The sequence below is a fragment of the Nothobranchius furzeri genome, chromosome 3, assembly GCF_043380555.1.
Source record: "Nothobranchius furzeri strain GRZ-AD chromosome 3, NfurGRZ-RIMD1, whole genome shotgun sequence".
Taxonomy (NCBI): Eukaryota; Metazoa; Chordata; class Actinopteri; order Cyprinodontiformes; family Nothobranchiidae; genus Nothobranchius; species Nothobranchius furzeri.
The window spans coordinates 91,278,887-91,306,763 of record NC_091743.1 but is presented as its reverse complement, the minus strand read 5'-3'; the positions used below and the strand labels follow the sequence as shown (position 1 = coordinate 91,306,763).

The 27,877-nt window shown below is 43.4% G+C and overlaps 1 protein-coding gene across 2 annotated transcripts in view; it reads right to left on the bottom strand.

The window, feature by feature from the left end:
- map3k7 (mitogen-activated protein kinase kinase kinase 7) overlaps window positions 1–22,261 on the bottom strand; it is a 42,423-nt gene extending 20,162 nt beyond the window's left edge. For both annotated transcript variants that reach the window (XM_054733761.2, XM_054733762.2), the window contains exons 1-11: window positions 22,049–22,261; window positions 21,568–21,683; window positions 21,370–21,480; window positions 17,824–17,889; window positions 17,704–17,749; window positions 15,814–15,952; window positions 11,622–11,750; window positions 10,713–10,837; window positions 6,896–7,026; window positions 6,650–6,731; window positions 267–397 (exon numbers count right to left, since the gene is read on the bottom strand). In XM_054733761.2, the coding sequence (XP_054589736.1) occupies window positions 267–397; window positions 6,650–6,731; window positions 6,896–7,026; window positions 10,713–10,837; window positions 11,622–11,750; window positions 15,814–15,952; window positions 17,704–17,749; window positions 17,824–17,889; window positions 21,370–21,480; window positions 21,568–21,660 (1,053 nt within the window). In that variant the 5' untranslated portion in view covers window positions 21,661–21,683; window positions 22,049–22,261. The remainder of the gene's footprint in view (window positions 1–266; window positions 398–6,649; window positions 6,732–6,895; window positions 7,027–10,712; window positions 10,838–11,621; window positions 11,751–15,813; window positions 15,953–17,703; window positions 17,750–17,823; window positions 17,890–21,369; window positions 21,481–21,567; window positions 21,684–22,048) is intronic.
- Window positions 22,262–27,877: the final 5,616 nt, after the last annotated feature.

Here is a 27,877-nt window from a genome sequence, read left to right as displayed (position 1 = left end):
ATGAGAACCAGGAGAGCTGGGGCACTCAAATAAGTATAATATTTAGTGCTAAAGCTCTCCTGGTTCTCATTCTGAAGGTCATCCAGCTGTAGAGCACCAGCCTGAGTGGAAGACGTGCAGATAGTTGTATCTTCTCGCATATTCCAGTCAGAAAGAACAAAGCTCCTCGGATAAGAAGAGAAGCATCTTCAAGAACCCAAAGAATTCCAGTTCCTTCATCTGAAGTCCTTTGGATGACTGGAAGCAGTAGATTTTTCTGGTCTTACCTTTGGTTTGAAATAAGGTGCAAACTGAGGCGTGATCTTGATGGTGTCATTGCTTCCTTGAGAATCACTGTGCTCCATGTTCACATCACTTTTGTTGCTTGTGCTGGTGCCAGTATAGTCCAAGCCTGAGACTTGAATTACAACATACAAGTCAGGATGAATGTTTATCTTTATCACACAGAAAACATCTTCTTTGTGACTTTTGACAGTAAAACCACAGACTCCAATAAAAAGGTTCACAGGCACATGTCAGTTTCACTAAATCACTTTGACTCTATTAAATGGATCTAATGGAACATCTGGAGTAAAAGTAGATTTAATAACTGCTTACTGGTCCTTCAGGCCAACATGAGCATTATGACAGAGAAGACAATGTTTCTGTGGTTCTTTTTCTAACTTCGCCCGGTGTTTCACTACGGGGAATCGCCCTGGCGTGACCAACTACGGAAGCTCCAATGACATCACGTCTGTCCCTGACAGACCGGTTGTGCCGTGCCCAGGCTCCGCCCACCCAGTATATCCATGGCCTACCAACCCCCTCCTACTCATTCTCGCTTTCTTCCCGTGAGAAACTACACTTTGCTCCCTCGGCGATTTTCAGGCTATCTTGGCTAGCTGCTTAACTGTTCCCAGGCGTATCGTGAGGATACGTTGCCGAACGCGGTCCCAACGCTGTCTGGATTTGCGCTGAGTGCTTCTAAGTCACTTGGTACACTTCGCTAGGAACAGTCACCGCGGAAGCCGAAGGTGATGCGAACTCAGACCTCCTCGACTTGGACATGGAAGAGGAGGAAGAGGATTCCACCTTCCCAGCTTAACACACTAGGCCGCCTAGTGGCACTGGGGTGGCATCACAGGGGGATGCTGATCTGTACGAGGTTTGCAGACAAGCAGCAGCAAAGTTCATCATTCAGTAGACGGCCCCCAAAGGGGCAGAAGGGGTGGAACGAGACCTGTACGATAGTAAGAGGCTCCCACTATCCTCCTCTCCACCCAAGCAGCTCTTGCCGGCTGCGCCAGCATGCATGAGAGAAATGGGCCGTTACTGGTCTAGCCCATTTAAGAGAAAACTCCCCACCAAGGGATGCTCTAAACAGGAGGTGCATGGGATGGGAGAATTGGGGCTGGCCGAACCCCCAGCGGTGGAGCCTTCAGTGGCATACCACCTTCACCCCAACCGCAGATCCATATCAGCATCATCTAGCATTGCTCTCCCATCTAAAATGTATCGTCTCAGTTTTCAAATGGGCACACAGTCAGTGTCACCAAACACTCTGCTCCCAAATGTGTGCAAAAATGTTCATGGGGATCGTTTAAAAATAAAGACAGCTTTTCTGCAGCCAGGCATTCAGCCAAGGCCAGAAAGCTCCCCACAAAAAATAAACAAGCCCCATCAGGTCCCTTTACACTGAGCAGAGGGCTCTCTCGCTCTTCCCACGGGACGAGTCGAGGCTGCTAGGGTGATGGAGATGACGTCACCCAACAGCGGCTTGCTTTCGGCTCGGGCCGAGAGGTGGCGCGCATGCGCAGCTCTCTTGGGTTCTGATGACATTCCGTCTGGGTTACAGGCTTCAGTTTGCCTCAAAACCGCCCCGTTTCAACGGGATAATAACGTCAGCAGCAAAAGAGGATTCGGCGCATATCCTGGAAGAAGAAATTGCTTCACTGTTGAACAAAAAAGCGATCAGGATGGTGCCGAGCGACGAGGCCCACCAGGGTTTTTATTCACGCTCTTTCCTCATTCCAAAGGTTGGGAAATCTCACCGTCCCATACTCGACCTGCGTTTGTTAAACAAACACTTATGCAAGTACACTTCCAGAATGTTGACTCAAAAAACACTCTGCCGTTCCATCCACCCAGGAGATTGGTTTGTCACGATCGATCTCTCAGATGCTTATTTTCACATCTCTATTTATCCTCCACACAGGAAATTTCTCAGGTTTGCCCATCAAGGCACAGCCTAGGAGTTTCAGACCATCTCATTCGGGCTGTCATTAGCATGAGGGTGTTCACCAAGTGTGTGGAGGCGGCGCTGTCCTCTCTGAGGACTCGCCGAACTGACTTGACTCTGGACCTCTCTTCCCCTGAGCCTGAGATCAGTGGACTCAGTGGTCTCCTTTAAAAAGCAGCTGAAGACTCACTTGTTCAAGCTGGCTTTTGTATGACCTTCTTCACCTCTCTCTCTTTATTCTGCTCTCCCCACCTATTCCACCTTCCTCAGGATCCACTGGTTTCCCTCTTTCCTGTTCACTCTCTCTCTTTAACATTTTATTTTTAACAATTTTCTAAATTCTTTTTTATATTTTTACATTTTTGTTTTTGTGAAGCGCCTCGAGATTTTTATCTTGAGAGGCGCTATAGAAATGACATTTTCTTCTTCGCGGGATAAGAATGATCTGTTACATAGACGATTATCTGATTTGCGCTCCCTACTGGAAGCAAGCAACCTGCAACGCGCTGGTGGTGTAGAACCATCTGACCGACCTGGGGTTCAAAATAAACTGGACAAAGAGCAGTTTATTCCCCAGACAGTGCACAGAATTTCTGGGTCTTCAGATAAACTCTCTCTCTAATTGCATCTCGCTGTCAGAAGAGAGGATTGCGTCCTTCACAAAGCTAGGAAAACGTGCCTCGAACAAACTTTGCCTGCGCCTTCACGGCTTCATGGCATCAAGGATTTCTGTGGTGCGACTGGGGCTTCGTATGATGAGAGGTCCAACGGTGGGTGAGGTCGTTACGACTGTGCTCCCGCCGCCATCTCCACCTCAGAGTGAAAATAACTCCTGCGTCAGTTCTCCAGTCTTAGAGAGACCGAACAGTTCTCACAACTGGGGTTCTGCTAGGGGCAGAGGTGTCCAGAGTTACCATGACGACAGACACGTCCCTTAAAGGTTGGGGGGGGGCACCTTGATGGGGAGAGCAGTGGACGGCGATTGGTCACGCAGTTTGAAACTGGTTCACATAAATGTGCTGGAACTCCTAGCAGTGTTTCTAGCTTTAAAGCACTTCCTGCCCTACTTAAAGGACCGAAATGTCTTAGTGAAGACAGACTTCACCACGGTGGTAGATTAGATAATTCGTCAGGCCAGGACACGCTCCTTACAGCTGCATTCACTAGCCAAGGAAATAATTGTGTGGTGCAGCTCCTGACTCCTCTCAGTCCGGGCAACACACGTGGCGGGCAGCTTGATATGGCAGAGATTCGGTCAGGCTACCGTAGATCTCTTCGCCTCATGGCAAGGCACCCACTGCCTACTCTTCTTCTCCCTGCCAGAAGCGGACGTGCCTCTGGGAGTCGACGCATTGGCTCACCAGTGGCCGGGAGTGCTGCTGTACGCGTTTCCTCCTCTGTGTCTGATTTCCTCCATTCTAATAAGAGTAAGGGAACAGGGCCTGTCTTTGATCTTGGTGGCTCCGTTGTGGCCATCCAAGCCATGGGTGGCAGAAATAATCCGAATGCTTTGGGCCAAACCCTGGCTCCCGCCTGTCCACAGAGATCTCCTGTCCTAGGCCAGAGGGGAGATTTATCACCCTCACTCAGACCGCCCGACTATGTGGCCTGGCCCGTGAGAGGTGGAATCTGAGCGCTTGGACACACAGTTCTCAGTGAGAGGGGAACAAGAGGAAAATGAAGCAGTAGGGCCTGAGATGGTTGGGCTAGAAGGAGATTGTGGTAGCGAATGTTCAGGAGTGGCCAGTTGAGTAAACTGTTTGCTTATAGCTGCCGCTTTGTCAGTGAAGAATGAGGCAAAGGTGTCAGCTGATAGATTGTTGGTAGGAGGTGGAGACGGAGGGTTGAGCAGAGTTTTGAATGTTGAAAATAGTTTCTGAGAATCAGAAGAGCTGAGAATTTTGTCAGTGTGGAAAGCTTACTTTGCATCAGTGATGCTGGCAGAGAATGAGGACAGTAATTCCTGAAATTTCAGTTGATCACCAGGATCTTTTGTTTTGCGCCATTTCCGTTCCGCAACTCTAAGATTGGTGCGTAGAGACCGGAGGGTATCAATTAGCCAAGGGTGCGATTCATATAGGTGTAAGGGTGCTGAACCCCCTGTGGGAGTGAGGGTTCATTCTACAAGGAGCATGGCCACATCTCGGGCGTGGTGTGTCAGTCCAGCAGCTAGCTGGGCCACGCCGCTAACTTTAGTGTGGTTTTACAGGCTGGATGTGTCTCAACCTTCACTGGCGCATTCAGTGCTGGAGGCAGGATGCACAGCGTCTGCCTAGTGGTTAAGCAGAATTTAGCTGCAGCTCGCTTTGGGATGGACATGCAATCCGGGAGTGGGCCATATCTCCCACAGTAACCCTAACACCGAACGAAGTTAGAAAAAGAACGTAGGGTTACGTTATGTAGACCCCGGTTCTTTGATAACAGCGTGAGATGTTTCTCCAACAGTTCCCTTCTTCTATAACGGTAAGAAATCTTTCCAATTGGTCGTGGATGTACTGGGTGGGCGGAGCCTGGGCACGGCACAACCGGTCTGTCAGGGACAGACGTGATGCCATTGGAGCTTCCGTAGTTGGTCACGCCAGGGCGATTCCCATAGTGAAACACCTCCCTCTGTTATCAAAGAACCAGGGTTTACATAACCTAACCCTACGTTTCCTGACATGACTGCAGTTCAATATTTACATACCTCCTCCACCATGTTCTCCCTCTGACCTCATCCCTCCTCACCTTTTGTAGTTCTTTAAAGTATCTTTCCGGAGTTTTCCCCTTTCAGAAATTATATATGATTTTTTTTTAAAAAGTGATGTAACATCACGTAAGCACGCCCCTGCCCCGCAGAGCTCTGTGCAACAGGAAACTGAATGCCGACCAGAACTAACCAATGACGTTAGACTACCGCTTATGTGCTTCAAATTTAAGGAATACCTCGACTGATGCAGAGTTGATGAACTTTTTACGGAAAAGTACATCTCTAAAATATAAATATATGAAAACACTAGGGGTGCAACGATACACAAAATGGACGGTTCGGTTCGATTCGATACATTGGTGTCACGGTTCGATATTTTTTCGATACAAACAAAATAGTATTCATGCCTTTTTTAATTTGTCATTCATTGAAATTTATTACAAATATTTGTTTTAACTCAAAAGTACAATTTTGTAAATTAAATGATGCTACAATAGCAAACTTATGTAACTAAGAAAATAATCTGTGGAAAACCAAAGTAGCTTTTTTTCTTCTTCAGCAATTAAACAAATAAGGTCCCTATAAAATGAACCAATCTTTTATGGAACTCCCCCTCACACTCATCTTCTGGAGTGCTGGCACTTAGCTGCATATACAACAAAAATAACTTAAATAAAAGTTTCACTTAAATATAAACCAAATACCATTTAATCAACTTCCATGTTTTTCTTCAGAAAAATGAGGATGTCAACATGTTCTGCTGACAGTACAGATCTGCTTGCTGTGACAATGTCACCTGCAGTGGAAAACACCCTCTCTCTTGGGACAGAGGTCCCTGGTACAACCAAGTAACACAGTGCCAACTTGGAAAGGTGAGGGCACAAGCTGTGGGCAGTGCTAAGTGGATCTGCGCTCGACAATGCAACCTCAGGCGGAGTAGTCGAACGTAGATCACCCAGATCCACTGATCTCATAGTCAGACGAAAAATTGATAAAAATAAATAAAAAAATAAAAAATCCTGTATTGTTCGGTACATATGCGTATTGAACCGAAAGCTCCGTATTGAACGGTTCGATACGGGTACATGTATTGTCGCACCCCTAGAAAACACAGCATGACATGAAAATAATACTCGTAAAACAACGCGTTTTAGCTGTTTGTCGGCTACCAGAAGCACATTTAAAAACTAGCAACGTGAAAAAAACTAACGGAGAAACTACTAGTGTGATATGATTGTCAGCCACTAGATGGCGCCATCGGATAAGAGAAACACTCCGGAAACACCAACCCTTCAACATCGACTACAAAACACAGTGATGCTTAATTCTGCACACAAACGAGGATGTCTCGTTCTTTAGATGAGGAGAATCTTTGAGATTTAGCAAAAGAACTCCGTGTTCAGCAGAAGCACAGAATTTTGTTTAAGTTGTGAAAATTAAATAACAGTCGTTACATTTTCGATTCTTTACTTAATTACACAGTATTTAGGTTTATAAACCTGGTTAGACTGGAACTGTGGAGTAGAGAAAAACAAAGCTAGCTAACATAGCATAGTGTTTTAGAAAATCACAGCAGCTCAGCACCACAGGCAATCTGAAATCCACCCCCACCACACACACACGCTGCCATGGCAACAGTTCTGCAGGGGAGGTACATTTCAGGGTTTGATGTTATATGTTGTTTATAAAACCTGCTCACAGCGCCCCCTAAAGGCCATATAAAGAGGGCCTTTCGTCTGTACCTGTACTGTTCGCAGAGTTGCTCTGTCCCTCGTCTAAATACTGGTATGGATACTGCAGAGGCTCATCAGATCCTGGGAAATACTGGAAACACAACGCAAAAGGTAAAGGTACTGACTAGTTCCTGGAATTACTTTAAACTGTGAGGCTCTAAACCAAGAGAGAATCTGAAGTACTGTATTTACAGGTTCAAAGGAAAACAAGCAAAGAGCTAAAGAGCAAGAAACCAAAGCGGGACGACTGTTTACCTTCATAAGATGAGTCATGATCTTCACTATCTCCTCCATGGAAGGCCTCTGAGATGGGTCTTTAGACCAGCAGCGGGTCATCAGGCTCTCAATGGGTTTGGGTAAGTTTTTGATCAACGGAGGTCTTGTACCTGAACAATAAAACAGTCATTAAACAAACACCAGTTAACTCTGCGAGGCAGAAAATGTGAAACTGGACATAAAAAACAGGGATGCTCAATACTGGCTTTTATTTTAGACAATTTCTGATATACTACAGGGATTCCCCCAGTGCTTCATACACCTGGAGAGCCGCCAGGCCTCCCTCCTCCAGGCCATTCACCTGAATTCTGGTAAACAGTATTTTTCTCCACATTTTCCTCCAGTAAAATATTTACAAGGTAACTCCCTTAAAGCGGTCTTGAGAAATTGCACACATGAATTGATCAGCAGATTATTGACTCTTGTCAAACCTCAGCCTGAGCTGTAGAAACACTGGCAGTGTTTGCCCTGCATAGACTCAGGCGTGGCGCTTTACCCCCGCCCTCACGGCCCACGCATGGCACCAGAACGTTCCGCTCTACTACCCCCTTCCTTGTGAATGGCGATGAGCAAAATGGTCAGTGAATGTAATTAATATAGATTTTTTCATGTCTAAGGTCTGGATGTAAACATTACTGACTGGTGTAAATAACACACAACACTATTAATAACAGGTGTGGATGTAAACATTACTGACTGGTGTAAATAACACACAACACTATTAATAACAGGTGTGGATGTAAACATGTTCTGACTGGTGTAAATAACACACAACACTATTAATAACAGGTCTGGATGTAAACATTACTGACTGGTGTAAATAATACACAACACTATTAATAACAGGTGTGGATGTAAACATTACTGACTGGTGTAAATAACACACAACACTATTAATAACAGGTCTGGATGTAAACATTACTGACTGGTGTAAATAACACACAACACTATTAATAACAGGTCTGGATGTAAACATTACTGACTGGTGTAAATAACACACAACACTATTAATAACAGGTCTGGATGTAAACATTACTGACTGGTGTAAATAATACACAACACTATTAATAACAGGTGTGGATGTAAACATTACTGACTGGTGTAAATAATACACAACACTATTAATAACAGGTGTGGATGTAAACATTACTGACTGGTGTAAATAATACACAACACTATTAATAACAGGTGTGGATGTAAACATTACTGACTGGTGTAAATAACACACAACACTATTAATAACAGGTGTGGATGTAAACATTACTGACTGGTGTAAATAACACACAACACTATTAATAACAGGTGTGGATGTAAACATTACTGACTGGTGTAAATAATACACAACACTATTAATAACAGGTGTGGATGTAAACATTACTGACTGGTGTAAATAACACACAACACTATTAATAACAGGTGTGGATGTAAACATTACTGACTGGTGTAAATAATACACAACACTATTAATAACAGGTGTGGATGTAAACATTACTGACTGGTGTAAATAACACACAACACTATTAATAACAGGTGTGGATGTAAACATTACTGACTGGTGTAAATAATACACAACACTATTAATAACAGGTCTGGATGTAAACATTACTGACTGGTGTAAATAACACACAACACTATTAATAACAGGTGTGGATGTAAACATTACTGACTGGTGTAAATAATACACAACACTATTAATAACAGGTGTGGATGTAAACATTACTGACTGGTGTAAATAATACACAACACTATTAATAACAGGTGTGGATGTAAACATTACTGACTGGTGTAAATAACACACAACACTATTAATAACAGGTGTGGATGTAAACATTACTGACTGGTGTAAATAATACACAACACTATTAATAACAGGTGTGGATGTAAACATTACTGACTGGTGTAAATAACACACAACACTATTAATAACAGGTGTGGATGTAAACATTACTGACTGGTGTAAATAACACACAACACTATTAATAACAGGTGTGGATGTAAACATTACTGACTGGTGTAAATAATACACAACACTATTAATAACAGGTGTGGATGTAAACATTACTGACTGGTGTAAATAATACACAACACTATTAATAACAGGTGTGGATTGGTTCGGTCGGAGGTCTAAAACTCCGCCCTGGGCCTGAAGCCCTGCAGATACATTTAGTTTCTATAAACAACAACAAATAAACAACAGCAGCTGGATTCTACTTTGTTCCTTAAGTTGAGTCACGTAGTTTTACACGTTCACCAGCAGCTCTGCCAGCTGATTGGCTCTTTAGTAACTAGTGACATCATACAGGTGTGGTACTGAGCTGCACGGATGCATCAGAGGATTTCGCTGTAGTTGGTGTTCTTTCCTATTCTCACTCTCTCTTTCTTTGCCTTTCTTAATCACAATAGTCTATTTTTGCTTATTTTAAACATGTTTTTTGATCATTTTTTGAAATCTTTTTTATATTTAAATGTTTTTTGTTTTTGTGAAGCGCCTCGTGGTTTCTATCTTTAGAGGCGCTATAGAAAATATCACTTTCTTTCAAAACGGATTAAAGATAGGACAGGATATATAATCAATACCATGAACATGTATAGATACGTTATCGTACAATCTCACCAGCCTGTAACTCTACTTTATTTCTCAAAATGCACCAGACTGATGTTTTTAAACATAAAATGTCCAACCCAGAACCCCCTAGACTAGTTTAATACTCATCATCTGTTTCATGTCTGCTCTTTGGTGCTGGTGCACTACTTTTGGTGGAATAAGAACTGGATTATAAATATATCAGAGAGATGTCAACAGCCACACTTTAGCTTGCTACGCCCCTGCATGCACGCATTCTCCTCCTCCTCCACCACGATGCTCTCGCAGAGGGAACGCAGCGGCGAAACAAAGCTCGCTAAAATACAAACATCCCCAAATAATTAGAAACCACAAATCTAAATGCAAAGTTTAAAGCGGAACATTGACCCAAAGGTTTCCTGATTGAGCAGATGTGTGTGAATTCATGTAAAGACAAGCTAGCAGCGTCTGCTAACTCTAGAAATTCACTGGTTGTATATTTATAGATATAAAAGTTACAGTCATCTTGTTTCTTGTTTGCAATTATATTAATATTTTAGATATCGTCTAGCCCTAGTTAGTTTCTTGTATTTTTCTGTATATCACCACTAAGAAGATAATATATCTTTAAAGAAGGTGAAGATTCTCGTTTTTCTATAGTGGTTTGTTAGCCAAGTGATGCGAGGACAGCACACGCTCACTACGCAGGGCAAATTTCTACTTCACAAGTTGTTCCAAATAAACTAAAACATCTCAAACACTTTACCTCATTTTGAAAGAGGCAAAGTAGCTGAAGATGCTGATGTATAATATGTGTGCATGTTATGTAAATGTGTCAATAAAAGCCTGAAAACTGATACAGATACGTTCTGATATCGACATCAGCTGATATTACAGGCTGACCGATAACATCGGCAGTTCTGATAAAAAAGTCACAACATTAATTCATGTTTTTAATCTAAGAAATCTGGGATTTTATCTACAATGAATCAATAACAAAGGCTCGTAAGAGCAGAGAGACGTTTTAATAAAAATATAACAAAGTGATGAAGAAATCTTTCATCCTACAGAAAACACATTTTCCCCACGAACCACTGCTTTGGTCTCTCAGTAACACACACACACACACACACACACACACACACACACACACACACACACACACACACACACACACACACACACACACACACACACACACACACACACACACACACACACAGAGTGACTCACCGTTGTGCACAGCCCACATAATGCGAAAAGCTGGCCCACCAATCTCATCAAAAGGTTTCCTGCGAGTGATGACCTCCCAGAGAATGATTCCCCAGCTGAACACGTCACACTTCTCGCTGTAATTGCTGCCTGTGTGTACAGAAGAACCCACACAAACACTCAGGACCTTCCCACTCCTCAAACGGGGAGAAACACCTCCGTCTGACACGGATGGCTGATGAAGGGAATTCTCTGTGGCACATTTGGGATGAGAATGAGAAATGTGCCTGGGAATGAGCAGCAGCTTTTATCTTCTCTTTGCTTCCAGGAGGGAGCAGGAGGAAAATTTGGGAGCAATTTGTCCAGAAGAACGGCTCTTGTATTTCTTAATTGCCGGGCCTCTGATGCAACATAAAAGTGCACAACACAAACCGATTTTAAAGTTGCTGTGCAAGGATGTTCTGACAGCTTTTCACGCTGATGCAAATTAGCTGCGAGGAGTTCACGGAGAGGGCAGGAGTAAGTTGTTTAATTGCACTGGAGTCGTGTATCATGCCTTCAAAAACAAAATAATGACTAGACATGAATTCATCTTTCCCCCCGACCCCCTTGCCAGGAACATGTTTCATCATTTAGCACTCCATTAGGCTGCTGGCTGAATGAGAACACGCATTTTAAACTGCAGCCTCCCAGGGGAAATAACAGCAGTAGCTTTAAACATTCATCTCCTCGCCACACTCTGGAGACAACCATCGATAAGACAGAGGAGCACCGAGGCTGACGACGGAGCAGCAATTAATGCGTCTGTGCTGAAGCTGTAGATGCAATTAATGTAGAAAAAGACTGAACCCCCCCGATCACTTAGAGAACTGATGGAAGTAAACAGAACCAACAAGAACACAAACCACCTAAATGAACGGCCACTGATACTTGCCTTCAAACACCTCGGGAGCCATCCACGCAGCACTTCCTTTGTTGTTGGTCATGTGGGTCTGGATGTCACACGCTGTCCCAAAGTCACAGATCTTCAGCACGGTGCCGCCCGCCACCAGGAGCAGGCTGCAGCAGCAACAAGAACATCACAACCAATAAACACCTTCACATTAGGCCAGAATCATCACCGTAGGTGGCCTCGGAGCAGCCTCTGGTCATGTGATCAGTGCTTTAACCCTTTATACTACAGCCAGTTTCTCTTGTTTAGCAACATGACCCCTGGATCAACCACAGGAAGCTCATCGGTCCTCAGGATGTAAACTATTTCTCCAAACAGAGGCTGGTCAAGAGGCGTTATGGTCACGTTTACACAGAAACACACCAGAGGATGTGGCTGAACTAACTGCATCGTTCGCCTTCGGCTCATGCACCGACAACGGGATGCAAAAGTTTGGGAAGCCTTCGTGACTTTCATGTGAAAATCGTTGGTTAGGATGAAAATTTCACTTACATATATCCCACAGGAGACGCACACACTGAGATTGAGAAGTGAAACAAAGTTCATAAGATTTACAGAAAGTGTGCAATAATTGTTTAAACTAAATTAGGCGGGAGCATACATAAAAAATACCACAAAAAATAAATCACCTCAATATTTAGCAGATCCTCCTTTTGCAGAAAAAACTGCTTCTAAACCGGGAGTCTCCAACACGTCGCTCGCTCCGCACTGGAAAGTCGCCAATGAGCCCTGCTGCCTGACTTGTACTTAACGAGGGGCAGCTTTTAGGTTTGATGGCAAACCTTCCAGTTTTCTGTAATATCTCATCTAAAATCAGCTTTTTGTGGAAGTAAAATAAAAGTCTGATTATTGCAAATGTGCTGTACTGGAAATACATGGATTACTGGCTCAGGCTGCAGCATGGATCGCCGTTTCTGATGTCATCAACCGCAGGTGGATGAAGACGCACCTCTAAAGAAGACGCGGTGACGTCGGTTATACGGACCTGCACTCAGTAAAATAATCTGGGCGACAGTAAAGTCCCACCTGCAGTAACAGCTCGTTAGTTAAATGCTGTTCGTTTATGAACGCATGATGAACACATGATTCCAAACTCTGGACATCTCCTGTGATTCAGTTAAAGAAATTCCCCACAACAGTTTCAGCTGACTGTCCCATTTAGTAATAAAAACACGATTTTTAACGCGCTCTCTCTCTTTCCCGTTCCGTGTTGCGCAACCGTCAGACCCATGAATCAGCTGATCCAGAGAAAAAGTACAACCTCCAACCTTATTTTAATGTTGTCGACACAAAACGAGCAAAGCATCGTTTTACCTGCAGCTACTGAAGCAAAACTCAATTTAATCGGCAAAAAACCATAAAAATGATTCAATATGTTTATGTTTAAACAATTATTGTAAATCCTATAAACTTTGTTTTACTTCTCAAAGATCACCGTGTGTGTCCCCTATAGGGCTGCTCAATTAATCGAATTTTAATCACAATTACGATCTGAGTTTTGATCGATTATACAAACAAAACAAGCTGATTATTTGCTCCTCCCACTTGCGCTGCCCCGAGTAGCAAATGAAGCGCTCCTCCCACAGTGTTGCCAACTTGGCGACTTTGACGCTATGTCTAACAATTTTTCAGACCCCCTTCTTGACTTTTTAAATCTTAAAAGTACCTGGCGAACAACTCAGAAACATCTCTGGTAACCCTTAGCTACTTTCTGGATAACTGTCGTCGACATTTCCTGCAGGTTAGCTAAACACTCCGCCTGCGCTCCCGACCGTTCTTCAGGACATTAGGAAAGGGAATGATGTAGTGATGTGTCAGTCGCTAAAGAAACGGCTCTCAGAGTCGGCTCCCTGTTGGAATAACCAGAGTGAGTGACACACACACCGAATCTGCGGACTCCTGAGCCGCTAAAAACAGCTAAATGTGTGTGTACGGCGCGCTAAACACACGTGCAGCTTGCCCCTGATTGCTGTGAGACCGGGGTTGGGGGTGGGGGGTGCAGCTGTGGTTGGGACAATTATTACATTAACTGATGGACTTGTAAATAAATAGTTTATAAATAAGGTAGAAATAAGTTCCTCACGCTGATAACTAATAACTAACCTCTCTGAGGACACGGTGCTAGTGCACTCTCCTACAGCACCTTGACACGACTCAGTAAATGCTATGCAACATTTTGTGAACATCAATTTATTTGCATTTATTTGTTATAAATGCCACTGTATAATTCTTGCTGTCAGTATTTGCAAGATATTGGTATTTGGGTCTGTACTGGTTAGACTTACATGAGTTAAACCAAGGTCTATAGCCCTTGGGTCATAGACTATGAGCTATAAGTATACTGGTCTTTTTATACTGGGAATCAGGAGTTATTTTAGTGATCATCCTGTTTCTTATTTATTTTTGTCCTGATTGTGGCCTGAGCAATTTTATGACTGAATAAAAACAAATAAAATCAACATAAATTGAAAAATCGTCCTAAATAATCGAGATCTCAATTTCAGTCACCATAATCGTGATTATTGTTTTTGCCATAATCGAGCAGCCCTAGTCTCCTGTACGATATATTTAACTGAAATGTTTATTCGTAAAAAACGATGATTTATACAGGATAACCATGAAGATTAACAATGCTGCCTAACCTTTCGCATCCTACTGTAGGCGTCTAGTGCCACTAGCGTCGGCTCAGCTCCACCCGCCCCAGCCTGGCCGCATTCGTTCCACACTGAATTAGGAGTGCGGACGTGATTAAGCACATAGGCAGTCTGTGGTCTCACGAGCGCACCTCCAAGCACGTGGGCGGGGCAAAAGAGCACAGAGAAGTCTGCGGTATTTCCTTTATTGAACACCTGAGTAGTCTTGCTTTGGAGACTCTCTGACTGATTTAGCATTCTGCTTTGCTGTGTCTGGCAGCAGTGTGTGTGTGTGTGTGTGTGTGTGTGTGTGTGTGTGTGTGTGTGCGCGCGTGCTCCTCACAGCAGTGAGAAACACAAAAAAACAGCTGCAGTCGGAGTTAACTCAACAGCATCCAGAATGATAATGAATAGCGCACGAGGAAGTCCCCGCGAGCTGATTCTGCCAATCGAAGGCTCCCTCTAATGGTACGCGTGATTTAGAGCTGGCCGATCCGTCAGCAGTGGGCGTGTCGGACCAGTTCGGCTCCCGGCAGATCGCCTTGGGAAGAGAAGAGGGCTTAAGTGACATCCAGTAGTGTGCAGTAAAATCCAAGGCCTAAATGAGAACACTCCCAACCCGGCCCAGGCGGACTGGAGCCGATGCTAATGTGTAACGGCCATAATCTCTGCACACGTCAGGAATACAGAGGCGATCTCTTTTAATTCCATCTTTTCAGGTTGTTTTATTGACCCGAGATACGACGCTATGCTGTAATAATTTTGTTTTCTTTGGGAGTCATAAAACATAATATAAACAAACTTCATTAGTTGTGATCTATGACGTGTGTGTGTGTGTGTGTGTGTGTGTGTGTGTGTGTGTGTGTGTGTGTGTGTGTGTGTGTAGGGGGTTCACTTGTAACAGCGGGATTTGCTCCTGTGATTTGTTGATGCATTAAACAAACACTAAATCCAGATGTTTAGAGATGAAAGCATGAATTAAATGTTTACCAGGAGCTCTAGAGCCAAACGTACGCTCAGGTAAGAACAGGTAAAACCTACTGAGCTGTATGTGTACCTTGTGTCAACTGCAGGTTTTTGGTGTTAATGGACTGCCATCTAGTGGTAACCTAAAATAAGGTCTGCAGAAGAAAACAGGGAGAAACAAAAAGCTGTTCAACAGAAACTCCCACTGAACGTTCTACAGGTGATTAACGGGTTTAGTATAATGTAAAAGGAAGAGATTTGGTAAAAAAAAAAAAAAAAAAAAAACAAGGGCCCAATTAGATCTTTGGCGTGTGAAAAGCTGATCTAAGCCTGTTTATTAGGCTGATCTGTAATGAGATCAGCATTTAACGCCCGACCCTTCCTCCTGCGAGGCGTGATCCTCGTGTGAAGACGCATACGAGACCCTGTGGGGATGAGTCTCTGCCCCTCATGTTTGTAAAACCAGCGATGATGACCTGAGAAGTGTAAGTGCAGCGCTTGTGAGGAATACATCAGTCTGCTGGCTGTGAAATGGGTGGTAGGAGTGTGGGTGTGAGGAAGACGAGCATACTTGGGTGGCTTGAGGTCCCTGTGAATGAGAGCCTTTGGTTTCATGCCATGGAGATAGGACACCCCCCGGGAACACTGTAAGCACCAGCTCATGGCATGGGAAGCAGTGTAATAGGGGAGGGGTTCAGCACCATGCAGCACTGTGGACGAGAGAACACGATCACACACAAACCAGCAGCACAAAACAACGGGAAGACTGGAAACCAAACATGGCCCAGCAGGTCTCTACAGCACCACCAGGGACGGCCCACAACTCCAAAGCTCTGCTGCTGCTCCGAGTCTCTCCGTGGAGCCGCTTTGAAACAGTATTTTACACAACAGTACTTTATAAACCTTTACACAGCGGTCAACTTCTCATTCCACGCCGACTCCAGCAGAAAAATAGCTGCTGGACCTGACTCCAAATGTTCCAGAGTGAAACGTGTGATTTACAGCCACAGCTAACCTGACCGCAGTGTAAGAGTTCATAAAATAACGTGCACTTTGGTTTTTAGCTCATCAGTGTGGGTAAACATAAACGTTCCGCTATATATTCTACAGACACTGTGCGACTTTTTCATTTGTAGCACTCAGTTTCAGCTCACACCGTACGTCTGGTAGCAACACGTCGGACCTAAAAATGTGCTAAAAATAGCGTTTTTTACAAAACAGGTCAGACTTTTTATTGTGTTGTTATTGACGTCTGTTGTCCCTCGGGATCGCTGCAGGAGGACACGGGTATTTATGAGAGGAAAACAAAAGAAAGTAAATAAATGTTGTGTGATCAGTATAACTTGACATAACCACGGCAAACATGCTTTCTCGACAATCCGTGTTAGTGTGAGACAAAAAAGTGTAGAAATAAAAACGGACGTGTGTTAATAGGGAAACAGCTGGCGAGCCATGTTTGCACATGCGCCGTGAGCGGTTCTGGTGCTGTTTGGGCCGCAGCCGCTCGCATTTGTTTACTGTGAAGTAAAGTTGAAGTACTGAAGTTTTGGTTTACAAACACAAAAGGGTCATGTATTAGAGCACTCGATTAATCGATAAAAGATTCGATACAGTACTCGATTACAAAAATATTCGATAGCTGCAGCCCTAGATTAGATGCAACCTTTCCAGGAGTGATGCTGAAAAACTAGTTCATGCATTTATTACATCAAGACTGGATTACTGTAATCCATTACTCTCAGGAAGTCCACAGAATGTAGTTAAAAGTCTTCAGCTTGTCCAAAATGCTGCAGCTAGAGTTCTGATGAGGATTAAAAAGAGAGATCATATCTCTCCTGTCTTAGCTTCCCTACATTGGCTAGCTGTTAAATTCAGAATAGATTTTAAGACCCTTCTTCTCACATATAAAGCTCTTAATAATCAAGCTCCATCATACATGGATGGAGGATGGCTGCTTATACTGAGCCAGGATCCTCTGGAGGTTTCTTCCTGTTAAAAGGGAGTTTTCCTCTCCACTGTCGCTGCATGCTTGCTTAGTATGAGGATTGCTGTAAAGACTCTGACACTAGTCAGTGACTCGATGCGACCTGCTGGGTTCCTTATATAGGAAACTTGTTACTGATTGGCTTAATGACCTGACCTGTACTGGGATGTTTACTATGTGAAGGCCCTTGAAACGACTTGTCGTGATTTGGCGCTTTATAAATAAACTTGAATTGAATTGAATGTGATGACCTCCGACAGGCAGAGACACGAGAGAGACGGAGCAGCAGCATGCTAGCTGCAGCCATATTCCATCTGTAGCACCAGTATATCAGAGGAGAGTGAGACATCGGTAGAAGGACTGCTGGTGATGCAGAGAGATGTTAACCAGCTAGGGGCAGCCTTCATGTGTGTGACAGGCTGTGCTCATGGTCACCTAGAACACACAACCGCTCTCTGGTTCTGAATCTGGACTCACCATTGTACAAGGATCCTCCTTCTGCGTATTCCATCACAAGACAGACCTAAATGTGGAAGAGAACCAGGAATAAACCTCTGAAACTTTATGAAACTAACAAAAACATTTCACCCTTCTTACCGGGTTTTTACAGGAGCCGTACAACTTCACGATGTTTGGGTGGTTCACACGAGAAAGCTGTCTCAGCTGCAAAGAAAAAGCATGAAATGAGTGTGACACTTTCACTGCTGATACAACAGCAGGGCTCCTCCCAGCGGCACCGAGCCAACAGGAACATTCTGACTCTGATGAAAGTCATGATGTGAATGAGTGAGAGACCGATGAAACACCCTCCATGGGCGAGCTCACGGACCTGAATGTCTGCCTACCAAAAACAACAACACCTTAGAGCTAGTGATGCATGGTGTACCCGGTCGATATGATACAATAACCGCGGGCAGAGCTGCTGACTCTACCGTCCGACAGTGACGGCGCGTAAATATCATCATGCTGTGTCAGCTTGCCACAGCGCACGGAGGAAGGCGTGCTCGTTGGGAAGATGGAGTTATGTTGGTTATACGGACCTGGTTTGGGTTCTCTTTTACAAACAAAAAAGAACTGCTGCAAAGCATCGTTTTAGCTGCAGTTATTAACGACTAACACTAAACTTCTATGAGCAAAAGAAAACCTGAAAATTATTAAATTAATCAGAAAGAAATTTTATTTGTGTTTTTACATTTTTCATTAAAATATCTTCATCTTTATTCACGTCATGAGAATATTTGTGATGAAAAGTTTGAAAAAAGAACCTTAAGAACATAAAAGTCATTTGAGACGTTTTGTCACGTTAAACGGTTTTTAAGTGGCATTCTGTCCTTTTCATCAGCACTTGTTCTGGTGCCGCTCATCTGGTGTGAGAGATTGTTCAGAAAGGTTATTTGGACAAATAAACTAATGAAAAGAATACGTCGTGTTACCGCACGTGCTTTAAATTATATCACGATTTATAGATGTTGGGCCCATCCTACCTACAGGTGTCACTTGGCTAATGTTAAGGTCAGAGGTCATGAGTCAAGTGAGGAAGAACACAAAGGACCTGCTGGAACCATGCTCTGGCAGAGCATCCTGAAAGAGAACGTCTGACCTTTGACCTTAAACAGGCCGTTCCTGCTGGAAACCCCTCTGATGTACCACTCAGCGTGTTTACACGCACATCTGAATGGATCTAAAATAAACTGGGAGCCTTTCTCCTAGTTTACCTGTACGTTAGAAAACCAACCCCCGTAAAGACGTTAGTACCGTTCCGGTACAGTTGGAGGCGACATGCGCCCTATTGTGTAGGCGTTCTTCCGGTTAACTTATAGCAACACAAATAGCAAACAAACGCTGGTGGGAGTGAAGCAGACAGAGTTAAAACAGGATATGAACAATGGCCGAATGGACAACAACGCTGCGGCACAGCTGATCTGTGATGCTGTTACACGTGCGACTTTGTGGCGATGATATCAGAAGACCTCTTCTGCGTCTCGTCAAGTCTGAAAGTTACCGTCATCAGCTCGATGGAGGCGCTTACACACAGATGAAGTTGGGCTCCCACTACATTATCTGGGTGCTTCAGGACGACTAGAACCAGTTCACGTTCAACGAGACTTACAAGTTTACATGAGTTTAAAAATCAACAACGTCAGTCTACTTAGGGCAAAAGTTCAGTTTTCTGACGCGCATGTGAACACACTGAGAGTTTGGTGTTTCACAATCCCACCTCTGGCGTCTTCAGTTGGTGCAGGATGCTGCTGCACGGCTTATCGATGGGACGAAAATGACGGTGCACGTTACTCCTGTCCTGGCCTCACTGCACTGGCTACCTGCTTGTTTTTGAATCCAGTACAAGGTGCTTTTATGGGCTTTTAAATCTTTACGGCCTTGCTCCAGATGACCTCTCTGAGCTACTGGTTTTTAACTCCCCTGCACGGTCTGAGGTCGGCTGATAGGAAGCTCCTGGAAGTCCCGACAACGAGACGCCAGTTTAGAGGTGACAGAAATCTCTAGAAAACCCACTTTTAACTTAGCATGAGTCTTTTACTTTTAGTCCTCAAGTTTTAGTTTTTATGCATTTTTATTGTTTTTACTGTTATTGTTTAAGGTTGTACACAAATAAAGTTGGCTTGGCATGAGACTCAATAGGAGTTATCACAGACACCGGACCCAGGTGGAGCCTCTTAGTGTCAGGACTTCAGTTCCTGATCTCTCTGCACTCACCTCATCGAAGCTCACCTGAGACATCTTGATATTTCCATCTGTATTACGGTGATAAAAGCTCCCTGCAGCTATTGGTGAGTGCCAGATCAGCCCACTAACTCGCTACGAACCAGGCCAGAATCAGCAGGTCTCAGTCAAGGGAGTCCAACATGAATTCTAATCTAGTCGTGGTCTAGTCGTCAAGCTAAGCTATATCTGTTGTGTCAAACCAAGTTAATCTTAAAACCATTCCTGATTTATTTAATTTGCTTTACATACATTTGTATTTTGACCTTTCTGAGTATTGGCTGAATCCTTGGATCCAAATCATCTGATGTGACACCGGGGGTGTTTGCTACTTGTGAGGTTTGTTTTATCACGCCGGACCGGGGTGGTCGGGATAGCTCTGTTCCTCTAATAATGAAACCATCAGAAAAAAACATTTTATTGACTCAGGTTATCCTTATCAGACTTTGAAATTAGCTTTTTGATCTGAAAGTTTTATATGACTCAATCTCAGATATTTTAGTGCACAGTAAAGAACGAAATGGGCAGATTACACTGATTACACTTCAGTATGGTGTAAGAGAAGAGGGGACACTTCCCTTTAACTCATTCACTGCCAGCCGTTTCCTGATCGTTAACGGCCTTCGCTGCCAGCGTTTCTCACCGTTTTTACTGTTTTTTAAGAGTGACAGAACGTTGCGCGCTAGGATGATGTCGATGCCAAAACAACCAAAACAAAGATGAGACTCATCTCTTACATCAGGAAGAATCTGCACGTTTCGAGCGTTATCCGTTCTTTCATAACTCGTTGTCGAACTGTGATGGGCAGACGCTTTTCCGGTTCGCGCCTCACTTTTTTTTTTTACAGGAATGGCCCAAAGCAATCTCCTAACACATGGATTTTCTCCGTCCTGATCATGTGACGTGTGACGTATGCGAATGAAGATCGGCTTCAGAGCTGAGATGTTTGTTCTTTCGGCGCAGGGGCTCGTTCCGATGCCTACACAGTAAAAAAAATGCAAATGACGACTTTAGTCGTCAATGGCAGTGAAAGAGTTAAGAGGAAAAGCCTGCAGAAGAACAAGAACCAGGTGACCTAACAGAAGTGGTTAGAGATGTTTATGGATGTTTTTAGAGTCTTCACATCCAAATCAACCCATCCATGAAGGCCTCGCCTCACAACATCCTCCAGAAACAAACGTCTAGTGATGTCACTGTTCAGGCCTCTAACGTCTGCAGTGCTCTAGTAGAAAAGCAGGATTTACTCAGACCATACAGGTGGTCATTATCTTATGGCTGAGAGCTGTATGATGTGTCAGACATTTGCCACTAACACCAAACCAGCAGTCACATCTTGGTGCATCAGTGGACCTGGTCGACTCTGCACCAATAATAACAACAATAATAACAATAACAACAACAATAATAATAGAGTAACAGTACCTCAACAATAAAGGCTTTCCTCTCCGACTCACTCTCGATGGTCTTGATTGCAACATCTTTGCCTTTCCACTTGGCTTTGCAGACCACCCCGAACGCACCTCTGCCCACCACCTTCACAGGGACAGATACAGGCGATCACGTTTAGGACAACTCCGTTAACACCCTCATCCATGGCCACACGGACCAAACATAACTCACCTCCTCCACTTCAATATCCTCATAATTGATCTCTTCAAATGGATATCCAGGTGGCGTTTCCAGCATATCGGAAGGTGGTAGCGTCTGAGACATTACTAGCTAAAACAAGCTAGTAACTAATCAGAGAAAAGAAGACAGTGGACAACGGAAACGTGTCAATACCAATCAGAAAAACAAAAACAAAAAATGAACGCACTGATGTACCGGAACTGCGTTTCGCTCCACATTCCTTTTGCGAGCTGTCAAACATGGTAAACAGCACGCTAGCTTCCATCAGCTGGCTAGCCAGCAGAGCTAAAACTAGCACAGCTGCAACAAAACCACCAACCAAAGGCTACAACGTGCTTTAAGTTGCACAGAAGGCTGGATAACAAGTCCTGGAGCATCAGTACGGTGTTAATAAGAGAAATGCACAAACAACATGACACTTAAACAAAACAATTTAGTTATCAAGGCCTACGGTGTGAATTAGCTTGCTTACATTAGCTTCCGAGCCTGGTTGCTAAACGTAGCTGCCGGGGCTTAAATCCAGCCCTTTCTCGTAGATGTTACCGAGGCCGGCTCCGTAGACATGGGGATAGCTCCTACTATTTCTGCACGGGAAGCCGAAGAATAACGTCCATCTTTAGAAAACGTCTGTCCATAACTTTCCCTCGGCTCGTCTAGCTGGCTTCCTCCGACTGTTTTTCTTCGCGGAAGCACAGCAGCTCCACCAGGAGGATGCGCTCATTACAGCACAGGAAAATCACAACAGCATGAAGCGACAACGGGCAGGGAACCCTGTTGTTTTTCAACGGATTTTTCATTATTTATTGTTATTCATTATTCTTTTCCGCTAATTCTATATGGCTGCAGGAGCCTGAAAATGCCAGAAAAAATGTAACATGGCAGTCTGATAGAAAAACCTGACTGCTACTATGATTCCAAAATTCATACCCACAAAACTCTAGGTGGCGCTATTGCGAAGGTCAATGCGTTTCAGCTACCGGCTCCCTAACCAAAGGCCCTACAGTCAAAACGTGCATGATCCTTGGATGATTTTTTAAAATCTGTTTATTAATCAACAAAACATGGCACATTACAATATTCCCTTCTTAACTGGAAATACAAGCAGACAAGAGAAATAAACTGAGGAAAAGTAAATAAATAATAAACAAACATAATATAAATAAAATACAAATTAAATGAAATAGACAAAATGACAGTAAAACAACTATTAAAGTGCAAAACATCATTCAATAAATGTGCTAGGGGTTAGCATTTAGTTTGTATTTCTTAGGCTTTGGAGCCTTTCATGGATTTCAAAAAAGAGAAGTAATGTACTAATTCTTTATAAAATGCAATGAAATTAGGGTAGGTTTTAGCATAACGGCATTTGTGTATATAACATCCATGGATAATTATAACATTTAAAGCAATATAAATATTGTCCTTGGTTGTAAAACAACCGATTAACACGTTTTTTTAGAAAGTTTTGGTGGATTACATAGCCTCAAAGCCAACCAATTCTCTAATTCACTCCAAAAAGTCTTTACAAATTCAGTCAAAAAGCAGATGCTCAGTGGTTTCTGTCTGCATTACAAAATGAGCAGCCATTATGTTCCAAGTTAAATCGATGTCTCAAAAGCTCTCCAGATGGATAAATGCTATTAATAATTTTAAACAGCATCTCTTTTATCTTTGGAGCAACTGGAAGCTTGAAAAAAAACTCCTTGCTTTTTTTTCTATTTCATAAGATTGTAGGTGAGAAGCTAATGATCTGTTGGCTAAGAATGGATGCAGTTGACTAAATAACTGTCTTACTACAATATTGGATAACTTTTTGTCAGTAATAGAACATCCATTAAGCATAAGTCCAGGGAGCTTTGGACTAATGTTATTGTGATGTAAATTGGAGGAGATTGACAAGACAGGACTTGGAATTGCTTTTATAACCTGATATTGTTCCTTAACAGTCAGCTTGAATTTGGAGCTAAGTAGTTCATGAGACAACAGTGTAACAAGTGTAAAACAGACCAGATATCCTTTTCCACCCAGTTTGGATAAAATATTGAGTTATTTCTTGAGGTGATGTATCTACAATTCCAGAGAGGAGTATGATGCGGACTGAAATTATGTTTGTAAATCATCTTCCAGTACATGAGTACCTGTTGATGAAATAAAGACAGCTTGATGGGGAGCTTCTTCAGATCATAATCACACCTTAAAAGAAATTGAATACCACCGAGATTTGGTTTGGTATGTGAAACCAGAAATTGTTGTTTTTAATAAAACATTTTTAGCCAGTTAATTTTAATTGTACCATTAACTCACTCAAAATCCAAAGCTTTAATTGACATGGTCTGGGGAAGGAGTTTAACCCAGGACATGCAGAATCAACACACTCACAGGTAATAAAGATAAAAAAAATGTATTTATTAACAGACGGGAACAAAAAGCGCACTGGAGCTTCCAGTGGATGGAGTAAAGCCCGAACTAAGCGTTGGGCAAAGGAGATGAGGAGAAATAGGGAGGGGCAGGTCGAGAGTTGGGTGAGTCGAGGTGTGTAAATCCAGGAGAGGGAGCGTGTGTATGGCATCAGAGGCGTGTCACAACCCGTGCACGCGGATTGGGTCCACAGCGCGCGTGTGAACGGGACTCGCGAGCGAAAATATACATGGCGAGAGGTCGTTTGTGCACTGAGAGGGAGCAAATGGTGTCTGTGAGCGCACAAGGATGTGCACAAGTGGCAAACCTGCGTGCGCGCGTCGTCAACGAGCACACGGCAGAGGAAAACGTGCACGCGCGGCAGCCTCTGTGCGCGCGCGGCAGCCTCTGTGCGCGCTCGGCAGCCTCTGTGCGCGCTCGGTTTCTGACTCCTGCTCGCTCGGCTGTGAGGGCTTTTGGCACTCTGGAGGCGTGGCCTGTGGCAGATCTTCTCTGTCCTCTGATTGGTTAGTTTACCCCGCACTTTACCCTCTACCTCATTGGCCCATTGGCTTCCTGTCGGACCAAAATGATGGAAGCTATATTTATATAAAAAAATCTGATATTCACTAGTTGTTGTCATAGCTCAGCTGGGAGAGTGGGTGACTTTCCCCCCGAAGTATCCAGGTTTGAGTCCGGGCAAGGAAAATAGAGTAGATGTCAAGTTATTTTTTTCTAATTCCTGTGATATTATTTTACAGTTGTGACCGTTCAACTGTCATTAAACGTCCGAATGTTTGCTGGGCAGTGTTTTAAAAAGTGCACATAAGCTAGATGGTTTTAACCATATAAAATTACATTTTTTGTGATACTGGAAAAATACATACTGAAATAAAACTACTGATTGAAAACTTTATGACTGTGGTTGTACAATATATGAGTCACTAATACACTGCAAACTCCCTTAGAGTGGGGCTTTCAGAGAGAGAGAGAGAGAATTTGTATTCTGTCAAAGTTGTAATATTACTTCAGCCACTCTTGAGAGGAGACTCCAGGTAAAAATAGACTTGTGGGCGTAGGTATGTTCAAGTTTAAAAAGTTCTTGCCTCATTAATGTATTGTTTATTTTTTTCAGCATTTAATTGACAAATTATCCTTTCAAATAATTAATTGATGAGTTACATAATTGTCCATTAGAATTGTTGAATGGACTGAGTCAAGTTTGGTGCACTTTATATATTTCAAAACATGTTTTTTTTTATTTTAATGATGCATATAAATAATTTAAATGTTAATTTAATGAAATATTTCTATTTTTTAATTACCTCACCCTTGTTTTGACAAAAACGGGACCTTGCTGGATAATATCACAGTACATGGCTCAGTGAGGATCTGTGTACCAAAGGAGGAGATACTCAGAAATCTGTCTGCAGATTGTTACAACCCAGACTGGAAGTGGTGGGCTGTAATAAGAAAGGAGACCAAACAGAGGAGTGGGGGTTCAACAACTGATTTATTTAACAAAAGTAAGGATTTACTAAAGCAAGTTAGTGAACAAGTTAGTGTTTATTTGTGATGTTATCTTTTTTATTACCTTATAGTTGAAACCCAGGACAGAATTAAGACAAAGTTCATAATTTAATAGAAGACGCTTTATTGTCACATTTTCAGGACTTAAATAAAAAGTGCACGCAAACCAGCAAAAAGTCACATGATCTGTTTTCAATAGTACACCAGTAGTTAGAAAGGCAGGCTGCACAAAAACGAGCATAGCTGCTCACTTAGCACGGATCCAATTGGGTTTTGGAGAGAGAGAGGGGCCCATCCAGTATGGCAGCAAAGCAGTTACGCTCTCCTGTCCCCAATGTCGCCTCTACGTTTGGATGAACTCTATGGTTTGCTTTGCCGGTTTAAGTCACGTGACTCAGTTGACAGTGCAACATCTAAACACACGGGTGGGGAGGGGAGCATGTGTGCGATCGGAGCTGACGCAGGAGCAGCGAGTCCACTTCACTGTTTCCTTTTTGTCAGAACCACAGCACTGCAAACAAGAGCAGGACTTAAAGTCAAGTATCAATCTTACTTATCTGATAACGATACGGACTTGGTATCAATTCTGTCAATGTTTGGATCGATCCGCCCACCACTAAAGTTTAATAACGAGAAGTCAGTCTCAGGACTTGCATGGATGACCTCAGAGGGAGGTGGGACGTATGTCTGCAGCAGATTTACGAGAGGAGGGGACAGAAACACTTATCTGATACACTTTGAAGACACAGTTTGATCAGAATGAGGAGCTAACAGCTAGTGAGTGCAGTCACAAATATATCTCCCATCCTCAAAATATAGCAGCGGTTCGTGTGAACATTGCTTTATAAACCTTTGCACCACTGTTTCTTTCATGTCGCGTGATAAGTCTGTTGGAAATAACCTCATGCTCATGCTGGGAGTGTCCCAGGTTGCATCAGCTGCTGCGCGTCATGTAAAACAGTCAGCAATGTTTGCACGAGCTGCAGGAGTTGTCTTTGGGTAGCAAACAGCTTCACCATCAGCAGCATGAAAATATCAGGCCTTTAGTGGATCTCATTATTTGAAAAGGCTCAAAAGAAGAAGAAATAAGAACCGATCTTTTATTAAAAAAAATGACATAATAATCTTGATCTACTTAATATAACTTCTGAATGCAGAAGAAGCAGCTTTCTAACTAACAACCCTGCAAGCCAACCCCACCGTGATCAGGCCGGTGTCTCTTCTGTAATATTAGATTTGTGAGGGGGGCATAAAGACACAGCAGTGGATGAATGCTAATTGCATGTTCCTCACAGGGGGAGGAATAAGGGACATTCCCAGTGGAGGTTTTCCAAACCACTAGGCAAGCACAAATCATACTAATGAGCAGGAGCTAATTTGTTCCAATATTGAACAGAGGGTTGTTAATAGCAGGAGCCATCCCTTTCCCCTTCAATAATTATTCTAATTGCTAATTTCATAGGTGATTAAAATGCCTTTTTCCCCGGCGTGATTCTGGGACTACCTGCACCGGCAGATGGTTTGGAACTAGTGGTCAGAAAAAGTTGCCAAAACTCCTTTAAAAGTCAGCCCTGATGGACCTTTCTCATGCAGGTCATGCAACCTCTGGTGCTTGGAAGCCAGTTAGATGCCCTCTTCACACTTTCAATTAGCAACAAACACCAATGGGATTTGTTCCAGCTGGAAATTAACTTTTATTTCTTCGTTGGCAACAAAACTTATCTATCATCAGCTGTTTGAGAGAACCAGTCCCTGAATCTGCACGACCAACAGAGAGACCCATGAGAGGTGCCTTTAAACAACCGATGAGCTTCGTCATCAGGAGGAAGGACAGAGTGGAGCTGCTGCTCCTCTGCATCAAAATGAGTCGGCTCCTGGTCGCCTCCCTCTGAAGGTTTACTGGCAGCATCCTGCTGGGACCTGGAGCTCACTGGGATTATGAAAGACCTGGAATAGGAAGAATGAATGAAGGAGAGGGGCATACAGGAACAAGGTGGGTGTCAGAGTGGTGCTGAGACAATAACCTGCTCCTCGACTTCTCCAAAACAATGGAGCTTGTTATTTAGTTGAGGAAGCCACTCATCATCAGTGGGGCCTGAGTGGGAGGCACCTGTGTTCAGGTTTCTGGACATCGAGCTGGAGGATGACGTGATGGAGCACCAACACCGAAGAGCTGCTGAAGAAGGTGCAGCAGATAATGAACCTTCTAAGGATTCTCAGGAAGAACGTTCCACAAATCCTGTTGCTCACCTCTCATCGAGCTTGTGCTCCCATATGGGCTGTGTGTGAGACAGCAGCGTGCTCCACGGGTTCATCAGGACAGGAGAGAAGAGAATCAGGTTTACCCTTCTGACGTTGTAACAGGTCTCCTCCT